Source organism: Lygodium microphyllum, chromosome 19 (genome assembly GCF_053477565.2).
Source record: "Lygodium microphyllum isolate KBCC chromosome 19, Lygodium_microphyllum_v1.1.10, whole genome shotgun sequence".
Classification (NCBI taxonomy): Eukaryota; Viridiplantae; Streptophyta; class Polypodiopsida; order Schizaeales; family Lygodiaceae; genus Lygodium; species Lygodium microphyllum.
The window spans coordinates 40,219,974-40,243,473 of record NC_141153.1 but is presented as its reverse complement, the minus strand read 5'-3'; the positions used below and the strand labels follow the sequence as shown (position 1 = coordinate 40,243,473).

Sequence of the window (23,500 nt, the reverse complement as noted above, 5' to 3'; positions counted from 1 at the left end):
AACGGGAAGCTACAGAGATCCTCCTTTCTTCGAAAAAAGTCATCCTGGACACCCGCCTAGTCCAAATCTTGAGCCCCTAGTTACCCTTAGCAGCCGTTATTTTTCGAGTTCATAGACAAGCAATTTACACCAACTTGCCAAGTCAATTGCCCTTCAGGTACTACCCAACTAGTAATTGGTGTACTCCTATAACTGCTTAAGCTCCTTCCTTTGGGATTATCCAAAGGACAATGGCCACATTATCCATCTGTATAATGCCCCTTTCTTAATACAACTTACTGTCTTTTCAAAAAAGAAAAAGAAAAAGTGCCCTTGCTATTTAAGGACTTCCATTGTGTTTTGTTTGGAAAACAGATCCACCACCTCCTTACTCGCTTTATTGGCCCCTTGTTTAGGGACACAGTCATGTCTGGTCTGATCAATAATGGCAATGGCATGCCCCACATGACGTAAATACCTCTTTCTTGCAAGTTGCTTTAATACAATTTATTTAATGCATAGTTATTCCATTTCAACAAAAAGAGGCTATTGCAGACAGATATAGTCACTGCTCACCAAAAACTATCTTCCCATCCAATCGGGAAAAGGAAGAGCCTTGTCACTCAACCCCAGCCAATTTTGGGGGGGGGGGGGGGGGAATAACCAGTTTTATGATTAAAACGTTAAAAAATAGCCGGTTTCCATCCGGAGCCGAGCGTCAAAATCAAAAGATGTATTAATTTAAAGAGCTTGCCTGGAAAAAAATTCACTAAAGGACGGTTTTGTATGATGAACACTCGATACGATACAGCATTGTGTTAGTTTCTGAAGCTCCGCTATTCAGACTACGTCAATTTCAATGATTCTAAGATATTCGTGAGAGATCTATTCCCAATAGCTCATGAGCCTGCTGAAGACAGTGCGCCGCAGTGGCGATATTATTGCAAATTACGACGGTGAAAAAACTGAATCCTGGGGAGGTTATACATAAGGAACGTAATAGCCAAATGAGATATAGCAGGGAGTGCTTAAAAACAAACAAAAAAATCCTGTCAAGATCTACCAAAATTGGAGCTTGCGGTGGTCTACGGCAGTGACGGGATATTCATATACCCCGCAGAGTGCAATATTTTGGAGAGAAGGAAGACGAGAGCAGGCGATGGGCCGGAAGGAGAAGGAAGGATGGCGGACATGTCTAAAAGAGTAGATAGGTAAGCTGAAGGAAGCAGAGGCCATATACATGGCGAGGAGGAGGAAGGAAGAAGACGAAGAATGGCACAAGGTGGAGGAGATAGATCGGAGGAGGCAGGTGACTGATCGGATGAGAGAGAGAGAGAGAGAGAGAGAGAGGGAGAGAAGGTACGAAGAATGCGAGGCAGACATAGGCGAGGCTTAGAGATCAGAGGAAAGAAGAGGAGGCAGCTAAGGCGAGGAGGAGGAGGGAGGAGAAGAAGAAGGGGTTGAGAGGGGAGAGGGAGGAGGAGGCGGAGCAGGGCTGGCCGGTGCCGCTGAAGCAGCCGTCGTGCTGGGTGAGGGGCAGGCCCGACGAGAAGACGAAGGTGGAGTTGGGGGAGGGGGAGTCGCTGAAGAGAGCAACCCAGTAGAAAGGGCTGCCGCCCGCGTAGCTGGCCACAGCGACGCCCATCTGGGTGTGGTTGGGGTCGAGGACGACGGCGCTGGCGCGGGCGCCGCCCATGAGGAGGCCGAAGGCGGCGGCGGGGGAGACGTACTGGGACTGGCAGAGGGCCAGGGAGCCCGACAGCGGGGTCGCCACGGTGGCGGGTTGGACCCCGCAGGCGGCGGCGAAGGTGCTGTTGAGGAGGGCGGGGTCGGGCCTCTGGGCCTGGCTCAGCTCCTCGCAGCGCTGCTGGTAGGAGTGCGCGTACTGCAGCGCTATACACGCCAGCCCCGCGTTGTCCTCTATTGCCGTCAGCTGCTTGCTGCTGCTCGTCCTGTTCTCATTTATCAGATCCGCCAGCTCGTCTGCAGGATTTGCTGCAGAAACCCACCAAATCATAATCCTGCGGCTGTTGCTCAACCTGCGCAGATCTATGAACTATCTTCTACACTGAGAGAGAGAGAGAGAGAGAGAGAGAGAGAGCCCCTCGGGGCTTTCTTACATTTCGACGCCGCCCCCGCCACCTCCCCGCCGCCCAACACCCCCGCTGACACCACCAGCAGTAGCACCACCCGCTTGTACCTCTGTTGCATTCTCTCAGACACCATCGCCGCGAGCTTCTCACAGAAAGGACACGGGCTATGGGCTTACTTGCCCAAGCGATACTGTACTCTTAGTTATGTGTGTCGCGGGACACTTTAAAGGAGGAAAACCTGATGATTACAAAAGCCTGTCATTTTTTTTGTCAAGGAAAATGTGGACATCTTAAACAAGCTAAATGTTGACATCTCAAACAAGCTGATGTTTGTTATCTCGCAAAAATGAAGGGTTCATCTTGTTACCAAGGAAAGTGAGGGTTGGTGGGAAGATGGATCTAAATCTACCCACCAGCATTTAGAAGCAGCCTATAAGACATTAGTTTGTATAGTGTGAGAATCTAGGTTCAATTCCCATGAATAAGCTAGCTCATCTCTGGTGGCCCTGCTTGTATGGGTCGTTGTGAGGGTACCAAAATAATCTATAAGAAATGGCATCGCATTTTTAAAAAGATGGATCTAAATCTTCAAGATTATGATTAATGAGGGGTATAGCAACTCAATTTGCAATATTTGAAATGTAAAGCTTTATCTAACGAAGTGATGATTTAAATAATCTCATTATGGACACATGTATACACACATGTGATCTCGAGTCTCTACTTCAAAGTTTTTATATTTCTCTATAAAAAAGATTGATAGTTGATGTTGTGTTTTGTCTCAAAGCTTAGATTTACATGAGCGATATCTTTTCTCTAAGATGCAAAAGGGATCTAAGGAGGATTTATCCCTTAAATTTTGATAGTGAATGTCGATATAATCATGCATAGAAGGAAGGAGTAAAGCTTAGGCTAAATTAAGGCGATATAGCAAGCATTTCTTCATCATAACTCTTATGGGGAGCCCATTCATCAACATCTTCCAAAGAACAATATTCAATCTATTAGACTTTATAGCTTTTTAGAGTGAAATAATCCTTCTTTTCCAATGGTGAAGGAATTAGGCCTTGGATCAAACGATATATTGAAACGTGTGATTATTTGTAGCTCAATTTTTTGGTTTGCAAAAGCATTAACATCATCATATAGCATTATTTGATTTTTTTAAAATGGATAGTGGTGCTTTGGATGTGGAATTTGGTGCATAATTAGTTAAGTAGTTTAAAGTCTCATGACTACACGATGTTTCAGGTACGTATTCACATGTAACTCTAGAGTTAATAGAAAATATTTTGAAAATGTCTAATTTCCCTTATTTTTGTGTTTGTAGTTTATACTACCAACAATTAAGTTCGAAAGTTGCTAATCCCAAAGGCCCGCTCGGTGATATACAAGCTTGGGCAGCTTGTACAATGGATGTCACATAGAAGGAGATTTATGCAATGTCCATGGATGTTGCAAAGAAAAACTCTGTTGAAGTAGTGATGCTATTGGAGAAGTATTTCCCTACTTTCATCCTCACCAATCAAGTTCATCTCCTAGTAAACCTTGTGATCAATGCATCGATAGTGGGCATGGTACACAATAGGTGGATGTTCTTCTTTGAAAATTCATGAAGACACTAAAGGGCGGCTTGTTGGGACAAAAGAAAGTCTTGAGGGTCCCATGACAGAAAGGTGATTGATCTAAGAGTCCTTGGTGTAGGTCACAAAATATTTAGGAGATCAATGTGGTAACATGTGATCCCTATGGCATTTGCAAGAGGATCCTCGAATTATTGGAGAGGTTGTGCAAGAGGAGGGGTAGAAAAAGACTATGAATAAATCTCTTGCAAAAAAAAAAAAGTTTTGTATACTACATCATCCAGTTTACGAAGAAGTGGCTAAATTGATAGGAGGCTGCAAAGGAGTAATGAAAGTTGGCAAGCTAGACCTTCAAGGCATCTCATAGAACATGACTTGTGCACTAACTAGAGTTCTTGGAGGCATTACCCGCCTTCATAACCCCAAGTGATTGAATGAAGAGCTAAGAAGAGCTATGTAGGAGGGAATCGACGTAAGCATGGAGGAATGGTAGTTCTCCAATTGGGATAGCTTGGTTTGTTATGCATGCTTGTTGAGAATTAGACATTTACTTAGGGCCCATCTTTGCTTGTACAAGCCATTTTATGCCTTGTTGTCCTATGGTTGACACTTTCAAGTGGAGTGTGTAGACTAAAGATGGTGCACCTTTGATTATGGTGTAATGGCAAAGTTTGAACAAGATAGTCATTACAAAACCATTGATGAAAACATTGTGAGAAGATCTAAGATATTTTGAGGGTTGATTTCTATAGTTTCAACATGTTCATCTTGGATATCTAGTGGTAGAAAGAGGTGATAGAAGGCCCAACTAAAATTGGAAGGGGACCTTCAGGATTCAAGGAGGTGGACTCTATGAAGTTTTGGATGTATTTACCTGATACTATTGTGATCCCCAATAATTGTGATGAGATTGATAGACTTTATTAATGTCCACTTGAGGAGATTGATAGACTTTATTAATTTCCACTTATTTGAGCCACATTTACTCTATGGAACTTTCTAATATGCAATGTTTTGTATGCATTGGACCCCTTGTGGAGGTGACAATATTGTCTCATCATCTCATTAGCACTTAGCTCAATGCTCCCACCTCCCCCGATCTCATTGTTGAGATATCGAGCTCCACTCGTGATATGCCAGGGTGACCGTTGTGCATTTATGTCACCGACTTGTCAGTTGCAGATGCAGTTGATACACCGCCCATGAATAATAGCTAGATGACAGCTATCCTTATCTACTCTAGTTCGTGGCTCAGTTAGTATGCCACCTTAGTTATTTGAGTTTGGTTTGAGACCCATATATAGGGTTCTTCTATTTCTTTGTATGAGAGTTCTTTTTGGCTTACACAACTAAGAAGAGGAAAACTGTTTTCAGCCTCCACCTCTGTGTGTATTCCCCCATTGTGCAAGCAAGAAAGCTACAAGTGAGACTCCTTCCTTCTCTCCCACAATCTTGACATGGTATCAGAGCCTTGTTCGTGGTAAGGAGCTCAAGAAAGCAAGCCAAGCTCGCGGTGTTCTGGTAAGAGGAGCAGTGTTGCTTTCATTTTCTGTTTTGGGAGTAGATCTCTACAGGTAGCACAGCCGAAAATTGCAAGAGTGCATTGTCTCAGGTTGAGACGCACTTCGCGGTGAAGCAAGAGGGCATCATATGCTGTAGGAAAAGGGCTTTAGCCCTTGGCGACCCTGTTTTTTTAATTTGAGGCCATTTCGGGGCCTGTTTTGGAGGTGGAAGTTTTCTGCGCGCACTCAGGAAAAGGCCCAGTTTCATGCTGTGCGACTACTGTTCTATAGGTCGGTGAAAAGTTACTGTAGAAATTGCATCGTATGCTTGTGTGCAGAGACATTGGGAGTTACAGAATCATCCTTGTTGCCTGTTGATGCAAAATCGTCACTAGGAAGTGACTGTGTGGTCAAATACCACTTTCGTCAGTTTTGCAGATTAGCCCTTGTGAGGCTGAAGCTATGTTCTTTGCAGTGACAGAAATTTTTGCAGTGTTTTGTAATGGCGTCTGATTCTCTCACAGATTGTCACTGAAAAGCTTGACAAGAACAACTTCCAAGCATGGAAGTTTAGAATGATGAATTTCCTTATGGGAAAAGGATATTGGGAATTTGTTGCAGGAAATGAAGAAGAACCAGTTCTTCCTGATGTTCCCAATCAACAGCAAATGCAGGCATTTAAAGCATGGCATGAGAGAGCCAGGAAAGTTATGTACTGGCTGTCTATCAGTATTTCAGACTCTATGATTGTGCATATTCAGGATGCAAGTACGCCAAAGGAGGCATGGGATACTTTGTCAAAAATGTATAGCACAAATACTCAAGCCAGGAAAATGCATCTCAAGCAAGAGTTGCATAATGTGCAAAGAGAAAATATGAGCATCAATGACTACCACATGAAGGTGAAGAAGATTGCAGATGCACTTGCTTCCATTGGGTCGCCAGTGGAAGATGATGATTTAGTTTCTGTGACCTTGAATGGTCTAGGAAAGGATTATGCACAGTTTCGAACATCCATTTCCGTCCGTGAAAGATTTCCTGATTTTGAGGAGTTGATTGCTCTTCTAATTTCTGAGGAGCAGAGAAATGGTGGTGCATCTTCTTCAGGAGGAACTTCAAAAGAAGCTGTCTTCTACTCAAATGCTGGAAGAGGTAGAGGCAGAGGTAGAGGAGGCCGATCTGGAGGCCGTGGTAGAAATCAGAATATGCAGCAAACTCAAGAAAACCAGTCCTATGGAGGAGGACGTGGTAACTCTAGAGGCAGGGGGATCCAAAGAGATCGTGGTGGATGGCAAAGAGGGCAAAATGCAAACAGCAATGTTGAATGCTACTACTGTGGTAAAATGGGTCATATGGCTAAAGACTGCTATAAAAAGCAGAATGACATCATGAATGGAAAACTGCAACAAGGAAATTATGCATCTTCTAGTAGACAGGGTGATGACAGAAATGAGCATTTGTTTATGGTGCAGCACATGAACAATTCTGTGACAAGTGCAGAAGAAAGCAACGATGTATGGTATGTTGACTCAGGTGCATCAAACCACATGACAGGTCATGCAGAATGGATGGAGGATGCAAGAAAAATGGAAAAACCAAGATTTGTGGAGACTGGTGATGATACTGCACATCCTATTGTGCAAATTGGAAAAATTCCCTTGTCTATGCAGGATGGGAAAAAGAAATACCTGTCCGATGTATTTCATGTCCCGAATATCACCAAGAATCTGGTTTCTGTTGGTTGAGCAGGGCTTGCAGGTCAGAATTAATCCTCATGGATGCTTTGTTGAGGATATGAAAAATAAAGGTCGCTTGATAGCAAAAGGAAAGAAGAAGGGCAGAATGTTTACGTTGGATGCAGACATGTCTGAATTGAGTGCAGCAATGTTTGCACATGGGACCGGTGTAGTTGCAGATATTGATATCTGGCATAAACGCATTGGTCATGTTAATGTACAACGACTTAAATCAATGCAGGCCCAAAATATTGTTGCAGGATTGCCTAGATTCAAGGTTGCAGAAATGCATAAGGTATGTGAAGTCTGTCAGTTTGGAAAACAGGCAAGGAAACCATTTCCTAGACATGTTCAAGAGAGTAAGAAGCCATTGGAATTAATCCACTCTGATGTGTGGACTACTAAAGCTGCATCTCTTGGAGGTTGTCATTATTTTGTCACTTTTATTGATGACTATAGCACAAAAGTTTGGGTGTATTTTATGAAAAAGAAAAGTGAAGTTTTTGGGCATTTCAAAACTCTTAAAGCTATGGTTGAAAAAGAAAATGGCTTGCAAATAAAATGCCTAAGGTCAGATGGAGGGGGAGAGTACCTCTCAAATGAGTTTGCAAGGTTCTTACAGGAGCATGGCATAAAGCAGCAATATTTATGCAGCCTATTTCAGTTCATTTGGAGCAGAATGTGAAGCTGAGCGCAGATGCAGGTGAGCTTCTGGAAGACCCTACCATGTATAGACGCATAGTAGAAAGTTTGATTTATATGACTATTACCAGGCCAGATTTGAGCTATGCTGTTGGATTGGTAAGTTAGTTTATGCAGGCTCCAAGGAAATCGCATTTGGATGCGGCTAGATGCATACTCAGGTATGTGAAGTCCACATTGCAATAAGGACTATTTTATGAGACTGGGGTTCAGATACAGTTGCATGGATACACTGATGCTGATTGGGCTGGTAGCATTTCTGATAGACGATCTACCAGTGGATATGTGTTCTCTTTTGGGAGTGCTGCAGTCACTTGGAGCAACAAGAAACAGCCTACAGTTGCCTTATCTAGCACAGAGACTGAGTATAGGGGTGCAGCAATGGCTGCATGTGAGGTAGCTTGGTTGCATAAGCTACTTTATGATATGCATCAGTCTACAGATGGGCCAGTTGTCATTTATTGTGACAACATGAGTAGTATACACTTGGCAAATAACCCAGCCTATCATGCTAGAACAAAGCACATTGAGGTGCATTATCACTATGTGCGGGAGAGGGTTTTACTAGGTCTTATTGATCTAGTTTATGTCAGCACAGAGGATCAGGTAGCTGACATATTCACGAAGGCATTGGGTGCAGAGAAGCTGCGCAAGTTCAGAGACCTGCTTGGTGTGCAAGAATTGGGATTGAGCTCGAGGGGGAGTGTTGAGATATCGAGCTCCACTCGTGATATGCCAGGGTGACTGTTGTGCATTTATATCACCGACTTGTCAGTTGCAGATGCGGTTGGTACACCGCCCATGAATAATAGCTAGATGACAGCAATCCTTATCTACTCTAGTTCGTGGCTCAGTTAGTATACCACCTTAGTTATTTGAGTTTGGTTTGAGACCCATATATAGGGTTCTTCTATTTCTTTGTATGAGAGTTCTTTTTGGCTTACACAACTAAGAAGAGGAAAACTGTTTTCAGCCTCCACCTCTGTGTGTATTCCCCCATTGTGCAAGCAAGAAAGCTACAAGTGAGACTCCTTCCTTCTCTCCCACAATCTTGACACTCATAGGTCATAAGGGCTTCACATGACCATTTTCTCCCTTGATCCACTAGCCTATCACATTGGTCTTCTACCATGACTTCTCATTTATCTTCACTTATCAAGGGATGGACACTAGATCCACAAGAGCATGGCTTTGTGGTTTCAATACTTCTTAATTAGTTCTAGGATTTGCTACTTATTACACTAGTTCGAGTTCTCTTTCTCTTAGCTTGGATAGTCTTGAGGACTAGTGCCTTGGCTAGACCCTAGATTGCATCCTTGTCTCCACTTAGCCCTAGCTAGGGTAGCCCCGATTAGGGGGGTACTCCTCTTTCATCAAGACAGAGTCTATCCACTAATGGTAACTACCCCCTTGCTTCGAGACTACCACAACTCACAAGCTTAACATCCCCAAGTCTCGCAACATGTCATATATGATCATTGAATATACATGCTAGTTGTTCATGAACAATGAAGGTAAGATACTCATCAGGTACGCTACCATAACATCATTGAGAAAAGTGGAGAAACCAAGACCCACACATCATATAAGCTCATAATGGATAGTAGGTTCCTACCAACTTTTTCTCACTAACCAATATTTGGAATGCATCATTATTGGTAGCCATGGCCATTAACTACACTTAGAGCTCATAACAAAAAGTGTATTGATAAGTATCATTGTAAAAGATTTACAAGACTAAGTTTGCCCTAGAGTGAATGCATATATATACAAGGAGGAAAAGTGTGATGATGATACTAAGTTGTATTCATACCCACCACCACTAACAAATTACAATAACAATTGTCTAGTAGATATAGAAAGCGTAGTCAGGTGCATTGTTTGAGCAATCACCAAACAATGTACTCCTGGTGACAGAGCATATCTTTTAAAAAAATTCTTAGTTTTATTACTTAACTAACAACCAAAAAAAAAATTAGTTTATTCTAACAAAATATAGTTTTTGGAGTAATTAGTTGAGTTTAAACTTGATTTAAAATCCAAATCAACATTTTTAATTAAAATGCCCAAGGTAGCTTGCAAGAACTTTGTTAGCATATATGCGAGTATAATTCATGCAAATATATGATTAATCATTGTGTCCATAATTTTCAAAGAGTCTAATTCAATATACATTTGGATTTATGCTAGTTATTTGATATCCCAAAATTATGCTAGTTGTGTTCAAATGCACATACTTATGAAACAAAATACAAACTAAAATGTGTAATATGATTTTTTCAAAACTTATACTTTAGGGGTGTGTACTAATGCTTGATTTTATATGTACATATAGTATTTGGAAGTTGTATTACAAACATTTTTTATACATTTGACTAATTAGAAAAATTTTATGACATGATTTTTGACAATAACTTCCAAACAAGTAAAAATTTGAGTGAACCAATGCAAATGTGGGGAAGAGGAGAATATGGATTATATTTTGCTTAATGGACGCATTGCTAGAAATACTTGGTCATCTTAGGTGATTTCTCAACTAGGTTTTCTTGGAATTGAGTAGAGCTAGTAGACTTATGTGCTGTTGGGGATAAGTTTAATGCAAATGGACCCATATATTAGGCCTACATGCTCTAAGAATCATGACCTTGCATGATATTTGGGAAGCTAGTCTATGGCTAATATTTTATAAAAATAGGATAGAAGTTAGGGAGAAATTTTTGTAGTTTGGTCTAGTGGTTTCTAAGTATTACATGATGGAAATTCAAAATTAGTAAGATTTGTGTAAGTTAAACTCTTTACTTAATTAGCTACCCACACTTGATGTAATCGTGTAAATTTTTTGAATACATATCATGTCCTTTTGCATCTAAAAGAGTTGCATAATCAAACCCTAGAATTTTGCTCTACAGGTAATGCGAATGTGGAAATTCAATTCTATGTGAACCGGTCAAAAGGTCTATTGAAAATGAATGTGTCGTGACTAATGTTTGAACCTTGAGAAATAAATTGTATTTCCCTAACCTTTTGTACATTGAGCTAATGAATAACTATAGTGTGATGGGACTCATGAATACAATGGTTCTTAGACAATAATCTAATTGGACTAGATCAAACAACCTTTTAGAACCTTTTTAGGTAGACTATCACTTTCACAAAGCTTGTGCTCGTTGGATTTCCCATATGCCAAGTGTTACTTCCACAAAAATGAAGTGTGCGGAATGTTCATGCATTAAATTGTGAGAGCTAACCTTTTAAACAAGGGTTGTAAATAATCTGAAAGTTATTGGTGCTATTGATTCTTAAAATGGGGCTTTCTTTACAACATTTATTTCCTATTTAGAAGAGCTTTGAAAACTTGTGTATGCATAGGCTATAAATGAGATTTTTTTCATTAAAAAATAAAGGTAACGTGGTTTTATGAAGTCAAAAGCAAGCAAGTTGTAATATATTTGTTATTTGATTGTACTCATCCTTGGAATTGAACAAGTACCTTATGGATATACATATTCTTCAGGTCGTGCTAAATGCTATTCTTCGAGATGTGCTAAGAGCTATTCTTTCAAAGAAGAGTTGGTAGGAATGTAATAGTTACTAGTAATGGTGAGTAGGGCTTTCTTTACAATGCATATTATCTATGTGTAAGAACTTCAAAAGCTTATGTGTGCACTAAGTATAAACTATTTGTTTTTTAAAATGTTTAAGTAATCGAAAGGGGGGCTTTGGGCGGGGGGGGGGGGGGGACTTTGATAAAATCATATTTAATATTGAACAACTATCTTATGGACATATATATTATCCACTATGGGCACACTCCCATTGTGTAAGGCTTCAAGTCTTAAGGTGTTGATCAAGACACTCCTTATCTAATCAATGTGCTCAAACCACATGTGCTAGGTTCTTCAAGGCTAGAGTGAAGAGTAACAAATGTACAAGAAAGGGTAAAGGGATTACTTCCTTTTTGTCTTACATTAGTTTATCATCTTTACAAATAGATAAAGAAACCTAGTTACATCATTAGGGACTCTTTCATTGTGTTCTTAAATTTTAGGCTACAATCAACTTTTACATGTTTGTCTTTAAGTTTAGAATGATTTTTCATTGGGACATCATGGGAGTCACATTGAGGCAAACCTTGGTAAAAAGGCATGTTTCTTCATTAGCATTCCTTCCATCAAAAAATGATTTTGATTTTGATGATGCATGTAAGAAATTTTTTAAATGATCTTATTTGCTATATGGTTGTGGGACATGTTACCCAACTTGACTAAGGAGATGGAGCTTAATATATATGAAATTAGCTTGGAATATACTAACATTGAAATTAAATTTTGTGGCCCCCTAAAACTCAAAAACCTTTGAAATCAAGTGTCTTCAAAATGCTAATACACTCAAAGTAATGGTGCAAGACTATTTGTGACGTTTACAACTTCAAAGGAAGCATATCTACCCCTCCATCTCACACATACAACCAACCCCCCACCCAAAAAAAAAAAGAATAAAAATAAAAAAATGAAAAATGAAAAAAAAAGGACATGTGACCATTGGAGAACTTAACTCACACAAAATGCAAGAAAGAACTAGGCACTTTGCACTCATATTCTCCAAGTGCAGTTCAAAAGTGCATTTCATGTGGCAAGAGGGATTTACATAATCTATATTATAATTGATGGATTTCACAAACTTAAAATCGATCCTACATAGAACAAGTAAAATGATCCCAACCTCTTGATTTTAAAAACATTTTATATAAAAAATTTTAAAGTTGGATGCAATATTGAGATGGCTATATATTCATGAATCTCTACTTGGGTGCACCACAAGATATTTCTAAATTTGAAACATGGAATAATCATTATATGATTCCAAATGACAAATTATTGAAAATAGAGATTGCATTAGAATGATTTTATCAATCTATCTTACTATTATATTATTTTAGCTATAGGTTCGAAAAGCCTCGAACCTCTAGAGGGCTTCCCGAAGCTACCCCCTTTTCCAAACCTCTTTTCTTTAATCAAAACCCCCTCCCCTCCTCTCTTTCTTACGTGTAATATCTCATTTTCTCTTCCTCTTCCCTTTTTTCATTAAAGCCTCCTTTCCTCACATTCCTTTTTTAAATTAAAACCCCCTCCCCCCCTCCCTCCCTCTCTCTCATGTGTAGGGCCTAAGTTTCCTCTCTCCCTCTCTCTCTCTCAGTTAGATTAAACTTTTTTTAATTAAACATTTTAAAATATTTTTTAATTAAAAAATTTTCAAACATAGTTTTTTACACACTTTGAGAAGGAGATAGAATAAAAGAGAGAGAGAGAGAGAGAAAAAGAAGAAGAAGAAAAAGGATAAAATGAAGAAGACAGAGAGAGAAGGGAGAGAAAGAGGAAAGAGAATAGTCTTTTTTTAATTAAACATTTTTTTCTCCCCCTCTCCCTCTCTCTTATGCGTAGGGCCTAGGTTTTCTCTCTCTCTCTCTCTCTCTCTGATTAAACTTTTTGAGAGAGAGATATATATATATATATACAAAGAGCAAAAAAGAAAGAAGAGGAGAGGGAGGGAACAAAGAGAAAGAGAATTATAGAGAGATAAAAAATAAAATTTAAGAGAGAGAGAGAGAGGAAAAGAAAAAAGAGGAGAGAGGGGGGACAGGGACAGAGCGAAGAAAATGAAAGAGAGAAAATAAGAAGAAGAGAGAGAATTTGAACACAGAGAGAATTATAGAGAGAGGAAAGATAAAATTTAAAAAAATAAGAAAAGAAAAAATTTTAAAGAGAGAAGAAAAAAAAGAAAAAAGAGGAGAGAGAAGAAAGGAGAGGAGAGGGGGGGGAGAGAGAGAGAAGAAGAATAAGAAGAAGAGAGAGGAAAAGAGGAAGAGAGATGGGAAAAAAGAAAAAAGAGAAAAGTCTATTTAAATTTTCAATATTTTTTTAGAGAGAGAGGAAGGGAGAGAGAAGGAGAGAGGGAGGAAGAGAGAGAGAATATAAAATTTAAAAGAGAGAAGAAGAGAAAAAAAAGTTAAAATTTAAAAGAGAGAGAGGGAGAGAAGAAAAAAAGGAAAATTAGGAGAAAGGGGAGAAGAAGAAAAGGGAGAGAGAGAGAGAGAGAGAGAGAGAGAGAGAGAGAGAGAGAGAGAGAGAGAGAGAGAGAGAGAGAAAGGAGAAGAGAGAGAATATAAACATAAAGAGAGAACTATATATAAGGAAAAGATAAAATTTACATACTTTAAGAGAGACTAGGGGGGGGGGGAAGAAAGTGAAAGAAGAAGAAGAAGAGAGAGAGAGAACATGTAGAGAGAATTATAGAGAGAGAAAAGATAAAATTTAAAAAGAGAGAGAATAAAAAATAGAGGAGAAAGAGAGAACGAAAAGAGAGAGAGAGAGAGAGAGAGAGAGAGAGAGAGAGAAAGTAAAAATTTAAAAAGAGAATGAAGAGAGAGAGAAAAGAAAAAAAAAAGGAAAAAAGAGGAGAGGGAGAGAGAAGGAAAAGAGAGGAGAGAGGGGGGAGAATAAAAGGGGAGAGAGAGAGAAAAAAAGCGGGGAGAGAAAAAAGGAGAGAGAGCAAACCAGGAGAGGAAAAAAATAAACTAAAATAGAAGGCAGAGAGAGAGAGAGAGAGAGAGAGAGAGAGAGAGAGAGAGAGAGAGAGAGAGAGAGAGAGAGAGAGAGAGAGAGAGAGAGAGAGAGAATTAGACATAGGAAATTTTGGGGGGGGGGAGAGAGACAGAGAGAAAGAGAAAAAATAGGAGAGAGAAAGATGAGAAATGGATTGTTGAGAGAAGTTGCCATGCGATAGCATGCTCGCTTGCTGCTTCGAGGCAGCGAAGCTGTCGCGAAGTATTCTGTGCGCGCGAAGCGTGCACGCAGAACGCTAGTACTATATTATAATTAATAGATTTCACAAACTTAGAACTAAACCTACATGAAACAAGTAGAATGATCCCAAAGCTCTTGAATATTTGTAGTTTTTTAATAAATGATAAAAGTTGGATGTAATATTTGAGATGGCTATATATTCATGAATCTCTACTTGGGTACAGTGTTGGATCTTTCTAAAATTGACACATTGAATAGTCATTATATGATTCTAAAGGACCAAATATTGAAAATAGAGGATGTATTAGAATGTATTTTATCAATATTAAATTGTAAGAAATTGCTCTTTCCTAGTGCTAGTTGGCCTCCTACTACTTTTGATCCATCTCTCTTAAATTTTCACACTATTGTGGTTGTTGAGGCATGGAAGGCTTTAAACCACACCCCACCCACCCACCCACCTCTCTCTCTCTCTCTCTCTTTATGCCATAGTGGACGAAGCTCAAGGGAGGGTGAAGAAATATATATCTCTCTACTTTGATCAATGGTGCTATGTGTGTGTGTGTGTGTGTGTGTGTGTGTGTAGGGCAATGCACTAAGGGCAAGTTTGCCATCTTCGTCTAATATTCCTTATAATTCATAGATTGAAGGACTTCATCCATCTTGATGTTTTGTCACTTCTCCATTAGGAGTGGAGGTGCTAACAAATATGTATTTTGTTCAAGGCATCTTGTTTTTTGTTTTGAAGCAAATGGGTGAAGCATGTATAGGTGGCTTGCTTTTGGTGCTTTAAAGTAAGTTTTTAAGGATTAAAAAGCGAGTACTTTAGGCTTTTGACATATTATCAGTGGTGGTCAGTTTATTAAATAAAAAGACTTAGATTTGAAAAGCATGTAATAAGAAAGACTTTCTCGATTAGGAGATGTCTGCTCCTATAGCCAAAGCAAACCACTTTTGAAGCAAGAGGTAGTGTATTTCGCTTTGTTTCTTGAATGTTTTGACCCTTGGTTGTGCATAGCATGCAATCAATACATGTATGGAGCTGCATATGGGTTTGAAGGTTTTGTATCACACACATATTATGCACTATATGCATCCTTTCAAGAATCCTCATTCAGGATGTGGAAGTGTTGCTTTTAAGATATCATGTATTTTTGTGCTTGCTTACAAGAATCATAATTTGACATACATGTATTATATTTTGTGATTATTATTTAGATGAATACCATGCTTTTTAACAATATTTTGTGAAGGGTAAAGTCAAAGAAGGTTAAAGAAAAGTCAAAGTAAAAGTGTTAGATTTATTTGATGGTGGATTATGATTTGTGGAGTGCTTTAATGATTATTTTTGGGCACTTAGACTATTTTTTGTGCTTCATGGACATTAGATTATCATGGACGTATTATTTTGTAAGAGCCACAGACTCACTCCCATGTACATTGTATTTGTCACACCTGCAAGTGTTGCATGGGTTGTGCACAGGTATTTGTGATTAGATTAGCATAGTGTTGCATGTTGAAATGACTAGACTTTTTGGTTGATTTTTGTTATTTTTGAGGCCTGAATGGTTGATTTTTGATGGATTTTGAGTGACGTTTGGTTGTTTTGGAAGTGTTTTTTAATGATATTGATTATGTTTTGGAAGCTCATGATGATTCTCAGTAGAAATATGAGCCTTTATGATGCTCTGATAGGTTCTGATACATTCTATTTAGCTTCTATTTTGTTCTGATTTTCTTCCGTATGAAGCATGGATTGATGATTGATGAAGGTTGAGATATTTTCAAAGCTTATTGAATAGTTTTTGATAGTTTGGGATGGTTTTACTATGAGTTATGAGGTTCTGATGTTCTCAGTTGACCTACTGTAGACCCTATGTAGACCCTTTGTTCTTGCTCTATTTCTGTTATGTAAATCCTCTGTAGATCTTCTGTATGTGTTCTGTGATATGAGGGTGTACTTTGAAAAAGTTTTCTAACTTTTGGAAATGATGAATCTAAGTTCAAAATAGCTAAAACAAATGGAAGAAGCAACTGCTGGAGACTAAAGTGAAGTGATAGTAGTAAGCTATGAAGAGACACTGTAGTGGCTGTTGTGCCCTTTCATACCTCCCATGCCTCTTGGGAGGTGCATCCACGATCTAAGAAGGATTATTGAGAGTGATTATTGAGTATTGTAGTGAGGAGATGATGTACTATTGATTGAGAGAGAGAGAGAGAGTCAGAGATAGTCAATTCTATCAAAACAATGTATCTATTTATGAGAGATTGAGAGAGAGAACTATGAAGACAATGAAGATGAATACTATGTGATTATTTCCATTTAAAAGCGGTGTATTCTTTTGTGTTTCTTGTTCTATTGATGGATTCTATGAAGATGTTGAAGATTATGGTTGATTCTATCAAATCCGTGGGATATATCTACTATGATGCTACGTAAATATTTGTTCTTTTCCTTGTTGTGGTTCTCTAAAGAATGAAACAAAAGCTTATTGATATTACAAGATAGATTTTCTTGCAGTAGAAACCCCTTTTCCTTGGTGTCTCTCTTGGGGCTCCATGTTTTTGGTGCGCAGTCGGGGAAACTTGCCATCAACAAGCTTCAGAAGAGGTTGAAAATGAAGGAAATGGCATTGCCGAAGAGAGGAGAATTCAATGGATGCTTGCAAAGTTCCTTCTTCCACTGATGATGTCAGGAGGCATATTCCACGGTGGATTCCGTGCCACGGTGGATTCCGTGAGGTTTTGCAGTGGATTCCGTAAACTTTTATTACCGGGGCTCATACACAAAGTGGATTCTTTGTGCGAGAAGTCGATGGGGACACCTATCCTTTTCGGGCGTTTTGTTAATTTTATGTGTACATGGGTGATTCCATAGCGGGTGATTCTGCAAAATACATATTTAAATTAATAAACGTTTATGAGTTTAGAGTGCGCACTTGTGATAAATTAAGATTAGAATTGATTTCTAACCAATTTATTTATGTAGTTGAAGACTGCTAGGTATTCACTTTTGTTGGTTTAATTATATTATTTTTTCTAACAATTGTGAATACTTTAGTTGATATGTAGAGCTAGCAGCGGTGGCAGTGGGAAGCATTGGAGGATAGCGTGTATTCAAGTTATCGTCAATATTTTGATGGGCGCGTATCTTAGGAATGGCGCCTATATTTTGTCGCGCTTATTTATCAAAGCGCTTGATATTTATTTATTATTTTTGTATGTGCATGGGTGCACGATTTAAATATTTGTATTGGACATTGTATTTGGGTACGCCTAACTTCTTGGGCGCCCATTAGCTTTAATTCTTTAATGGCACAAAAGCAAACTCAAAAGCTAAAGCGTGCTATTTTGTAATTTGCGCTATTATTTGAGCTTGAAGATGAATAATATATGAAATACATGCTTTGTGGAGCGCTCACACAAGGCATGGGGGGAGATTGCACCCAATTGGTCTCTTGTTCATGTCGTGCAAGCTTTCTACATTGATTTGTGTGCAAAAAGTAGAGTTCTTTTGTTATTGGGGACCTTCTGACGCTCACTACGCGCGCTTACGGCATCCGATATGTGCATCAGTGGTATCAGAGCGAAGCTGAGATCGAGAGCTTCCAATTGCTTATCATCTTGCGTGAAGGCGGAGCTCCTGGAATGATCGAGCTCTACAGTCAGTTTCGTCACGAACGGTCGATACCAGTGTGTTCCTGGCGTTCAAGAACCCCTATCTGCACCCTCTGATCGCGAAGGACCAGCCTGTGTAGGCGGAGGACCACGTGGACATCTCCTTCTTCAAGTCGTTTTCGAATAGACAAACAGTAAGCCTCCATAGCCAAAAAGCTTAAAAGCTTTATCTCAAAGGTTAAAAAGCTTAATAGTAAGCTTTAAAAAGCTTCAATTCACAAATTTCTCAATTGGCGGCAAGAGTATATCCAGAACGGCGCCGATTTCGTCGTCAACGTCCTCAGATACACGAAATCCACGCTTGATCAAAAAGCTCCTAAGCTACTAAGTTTTCCAAGTCCTCCAAGTTTTCCTAATTCTGCAAGTCATAAAGGTCCATAAAAGACTTACTCCAACAACTCTCATAGGGGCAATTCACACGCAGAAGCACAGAATCCGTCTATTGCTCTTTGTTAGACTCTGTTCACACTTGCAGACTTGCTGAACCAGTTTCAGCAAGAATAGAAGGTCATACGCAGGTCATACAAAGATTATACGCCATTTCTACGAAGACGATTTTGACAACGAATATCGCAATCGCAAAGGACAAAGACCATAAAAGCCAAACAAAAATATACAAGCCTTGTATACCCGTCTTTGAGCTATGCTCATCCCGCTAATCAAATTTCGAGAGTGTGAGGTCTTTTGGATTTTACAGGATGACTGAACAAAACATGGATGATTTTATGGCTAAAGGTGATTTACCCGAACCAACGATGGAGCAAAAGTTGGATTTGATTATGATGCAGCTCGAACAAGAACGAAGAGCCCGACAAGCTTTGCAAGTTCAATTGACTAATTTGCAACGATCTACCACCGACTAAGATGGACCGCAACCCGAAGATCTTATACGACGTACCATCGATACGACACTTGAAGCCCAATCCATCCGCAAAGAAACAAAGATAAGTAAAAGAAACTTCAAATTTTGTACTTTCAATGGATCACGAGATTGAAAGATTGTACTTGCATTTATCAGTCAATTTGATGATTACTTCCATGAAGAAACATACACTGAGAAATACAAAATTAAATGTGTCACTAATCATTTAGTTGATCGAGCATCTTTATGGTGGACTATGGTCTGCAAGAGTGCTGATTGCCCTACTACATGGGGGACTTTCAAAAAGAAGGTTTTGCAGAATTTCCTTCCTCCTCCGTTCCATGAAAAAGCCATCAAGCAATGGGATCTTCTACAGCAAAGAGATTGCGAACCTATTTTCCAATACACTGAACGTTTTTGGAATGCCCTACTGCAACTACGCATGCTCGAAGATGTACCTGAAGCAACCCATAAACGCAAGTTTATGTCCAGCCTACTTGGACATTACTATGCAGAAGTTAATATGTTCAAGCCAACAACCCTTGAAGATGTAATTTCCTTGGCTCATGACACTGAAGACAAGATTTACGGAAGAGACAAGCGACCACAACAAATTCCAACTAATGGTAACTATGGTTCAAAACAATTCAATTCAAATTTTCGAAGATTTAATCAAAGTCGTTTTCTTCCATCTTCATTCCGTAAGTCTTGGACACGAACGCCTGCTTTGCTATCAAATACCAATCCAAACCCTAAGCCATCCTCACAGCCAAATCCCAACATTCCTAAACTTCTTGCCATTACCAATAATGTATCTAAAGCCAAACCCATAGTTTGTTACAAATGCCATCAACCTGGACATCTAGCAGCCAATTGTCAATTGAAAAAGCCACCTATCCATATCAATTATCTTGGCACAATAGAAGAAGAAGAACGTGAGGAAATGCTTGACTTTACAGAAGATGATGACGACATTGGTACTACTTCGGATACTTTGCTAGGTATGCCAACTCCCCATTCTTTGTTAACAATGAAATGTTTTGTGCATGGTAAAGAAAAGACTATTTTACATGATGATGGGAGCACACATGACTTTATTTCTGCGAAGTTAGTCAAAGAATTGAATTTACAAACTGTTTCTACACATTATCGCATTAAAGCTGCATTTCTAGGCACAAGATATAATGGAACACAAGAAGTGCATAATTTAGAAATTAAAATTGGTGAATATACTGAACGAAGGAATTTCCTAGTTGTACCTTTGCAGTCTAAAGACATTACCTTAGGAATGCCTTGGCGTCATCAGTATAATCCTGACATAGATTATTCTACGCATTCAATTAAAATTTATTTTCAAGGAAAACAAATTACATTGCATGGTATGCACGCTTCTAATAATTTTCCACTGCTTACTCATACTCAGGCTAAACGTGCATTACGAAAAAGTAGCAAATCTTATTTAATATGGGTAAATGAAATTCAAGCTAAAGAAAAACAAATGCATCCTAGGCATACACAATTTCTTGCCCAATTTCAAGACTATTTTGCTGCTGATTTACCACCTGGACTACTACATTCACGTCCTGAAGATCACAAAATAGATTTAATTCCTGGTACACAACCACCATGTAAAGCACCATATAGACATAACCAAATTGAACAGAAAGAAATTCAAAATCAAATAGAAGAATTGCTTAACAGAGGATTAATTAGACCTAGTAGTTCTCCATTTGGTGCACCTGTCTTATTAGTGAAGAATAATAATAATAGTTATCGCATGTGCATTGATTATTGTGCCCTAAATAAAATTACTGTTAAGAATAGATATCCAATTCCTAGGGTAGATGATCTTATGGATAAACCACAAGGATCTGCCATATTCAGTAAGATAGATCTTAAATCTGGTTATCATCAAGTAAGATTGGATAAATCTGATATATTCAAAACTGCATTTAGAACACAATTTGGACACTATGAATTTCTAGTTATGCCTTTTGATTTAACTAATGCACCAGCTACATTTAGTCGTATGATGAATCGCATATTTTTGAAACATCAGCATTGTGTCATAGTATTCTTTGATGATATATTAGTAATCAGTAAAAATGAGAATGAGCATTATGAACATTTATCTTTAGTTTTTAACTTGTTAAAAGACAATCAATTGTATGCTAATCCAGAAAAGAGTGAATTCTTTCAAACAAAAATTGAATATCTAGGACATATTGTTTCATTAGAAGGTATTAAAGTTGACCCTAAAAAGATAGAAGCAATTTTAAATTGGCCCATACCCAAAAATGTGCATGAGTTACTTTCTTTTCTAGGTCTTGCTAGTTTTTACAGAAAGTTTGTAAGGAATTTCTCATTACCTGCATTACCTTCGACAAAACTTTTAAAGAAGGGTATTGTGTAGAATTGGTATGATAATCAACAAAAATCTTTTGATTTATTGAAACATGCTTTAACCCATGCTCTTGTATTACAACTACCTGACTTCAATAGACCATTCTTTTTAGTAGTTACTAACGCTAGTGGATCTGGAATAGAAGCCATCCTTATGCAAGATAATCATCCTATAGCCTACTCTAGCTATAAACTCAAACCATCTGTACTTAAATATTCTACATATGATAAAGAATTGCTAGCTGTAATACAAGCCTTACGTCAATGGAAACATTATTTAATGGGTTCTGAATTTATGATCAAAACTGACCAACAAAGCATTAGACATCTCCTTATTCAACCACAAATATTTGATCGACACATTAAATGGGCAGCTTTTATTCAAAGTTTTCATCCCCTTATACAATATCAACCAGGAAAAGAGAATGTTGTATAGCTGATGCTTTGAGTAGAAGACCGGCAATTCATAATATTTTTGTGATATCATTTGATTCCCTTATCCTTATGAAAGATACTTATTATCAGGATCTTACTTTTCAAGTTGATTGGAATAAATTAGTTGAAAATAATTGGATTCCTATTGATTCACTGTCTTACAATAATGGATTCATGTTTATGAAAAAAGATTATGTGTGACAGTTCCATTTAGATCATTTGTTTTGCATGAAATTCATTGTCCTCCATATCAAGGTTATAGAGGTATTATATCTACTTTGCATACATTGACTGAAGATTTTTATTGGCCACATATGGACATTGATGTATCTAACTTTGTATTTGAATTTTTAGTTTGTCAACGAGTTAAAAGACACCATGGTAAACAATATGGTTTACTAATGCCATTATCTATTCCATCAAGACCATGGGAACAAATTTCAATGGACTTTTTTATCACTAGTTTACCTAATACTAAAGCTAACCATGATATGATTTGGACTGTTGTTGATAGGTTTAGCAAACAAGCATATTTCATTCCATGCAAGAAAACTTTAACTGCATCTCAAGCTGCTCAATTGTTTTTGAAAATTGTTTTCACTAACCATGGTTTACCAAAAGTTATTATTTCTGGTCGTGTTTCTAGATTTTGTAATAATTTTTGGATTACTTTGTTTGCTAACTTAGGAACAAAGATTGATTTTTCATCTGCATTTCATCCTGAAACAAATGGTCAAACAGAAGCTACTAACAGTACTATTTTAGATCTTTTGCATGCTTACACCATTTCAAAACCACACACATGGGATACACATCTACATTTACTTCAGTTTACATATAATAATACACCACATACAACTACAAAGAAAGCACCATTTGAAGTTATTTATGGATATAGATTGCCTATACTTGTTGCATCATTATCAAACAAAATTCAGACTGTTGATGATATTGCTAACATGCATGCCACTATCTTTGATGAAGTTAAAGATATGATTGCCAAAGCCCAGCAATCATATACAAAACAAGCAAATAAGAAAAGACAGGCTATGAATTTTAAAGTTGATGATTATGTTTGGTTACGAATAGAAAAACGTACATTACAAAGTGTAGATAAACACCCAATAGTGAAATTAGCACCTAGATTCTATGGACCATTCAAGATCATATACAAAATCGATGACAATGCATTTAAACTAGAACTACCACAACATTGAAAAATCCACAACACCTTCCATATTAGTTTATTACGACCTTTTAAAGGCCAATTACCTGTACACCCTATCTATGAAAACCCTCCTTTACTAGATGATCAAACTGAAATCCTTGAGCTTGAAACTATTATAGAGACTGACTTTATGACCACTAGAACTGGCCGTAGATATTCTAGATATTTGGTCAAGTTTAAAAACCATCTTGTTGAAGAGGCCCAATGGATGCACGCTTGAGACTTAAATGTTTTCCCCACTCTGTTAGCTCCACATTGAGCTAATAGCAATTGAGGACAATTGCTATCCCACCCCGGGGGTATGATGCCATGAGGCATATTTCACGGTGGATTTCGTGAGGTTTTGCGGTGGATTCCGTAAACTTTTATTACCGGGGCTCATACACAAAGTGGATTCTTTGTGTGAAAAGTCGATGGGGACGCCTATCCTTTTCGGGCGTTTTGTTAATTTTATGTGTACATGGGTGATTCCATAGCGGGTGATTCCGCAAAATAC

General features: G+C 38.3%; 1 protein-coding gene across 1 annotated transcript; it reads right to left on the bottom strand.

The window, feature by feature from the left end:
• Positions 1-979: 979 nt before the first annotated feature.
• On the bottom strand, positions 980-2,327 carry LOC148019778 (ferredoxin-like protein). The gene is made up of 2 exons (XM_087699942.1): positions 2,100-2,327; positions 980-1,974 (listed from the first exon to the last, which is right to left on the bottom strand). Exons 1-2 carry the CDS (start codon positions 2,203-2,205, stop codon positions 1,379-1,381), a joined length of 702 nt encoding a protein of 233 aa, XP_087556068.1. The 5' UTR covers positions 2,206-2,327; the 3' UTR covers positions 980-1,378.
• Positions 2,328-23,500: the final 21,173 nt, after the last annotated feature.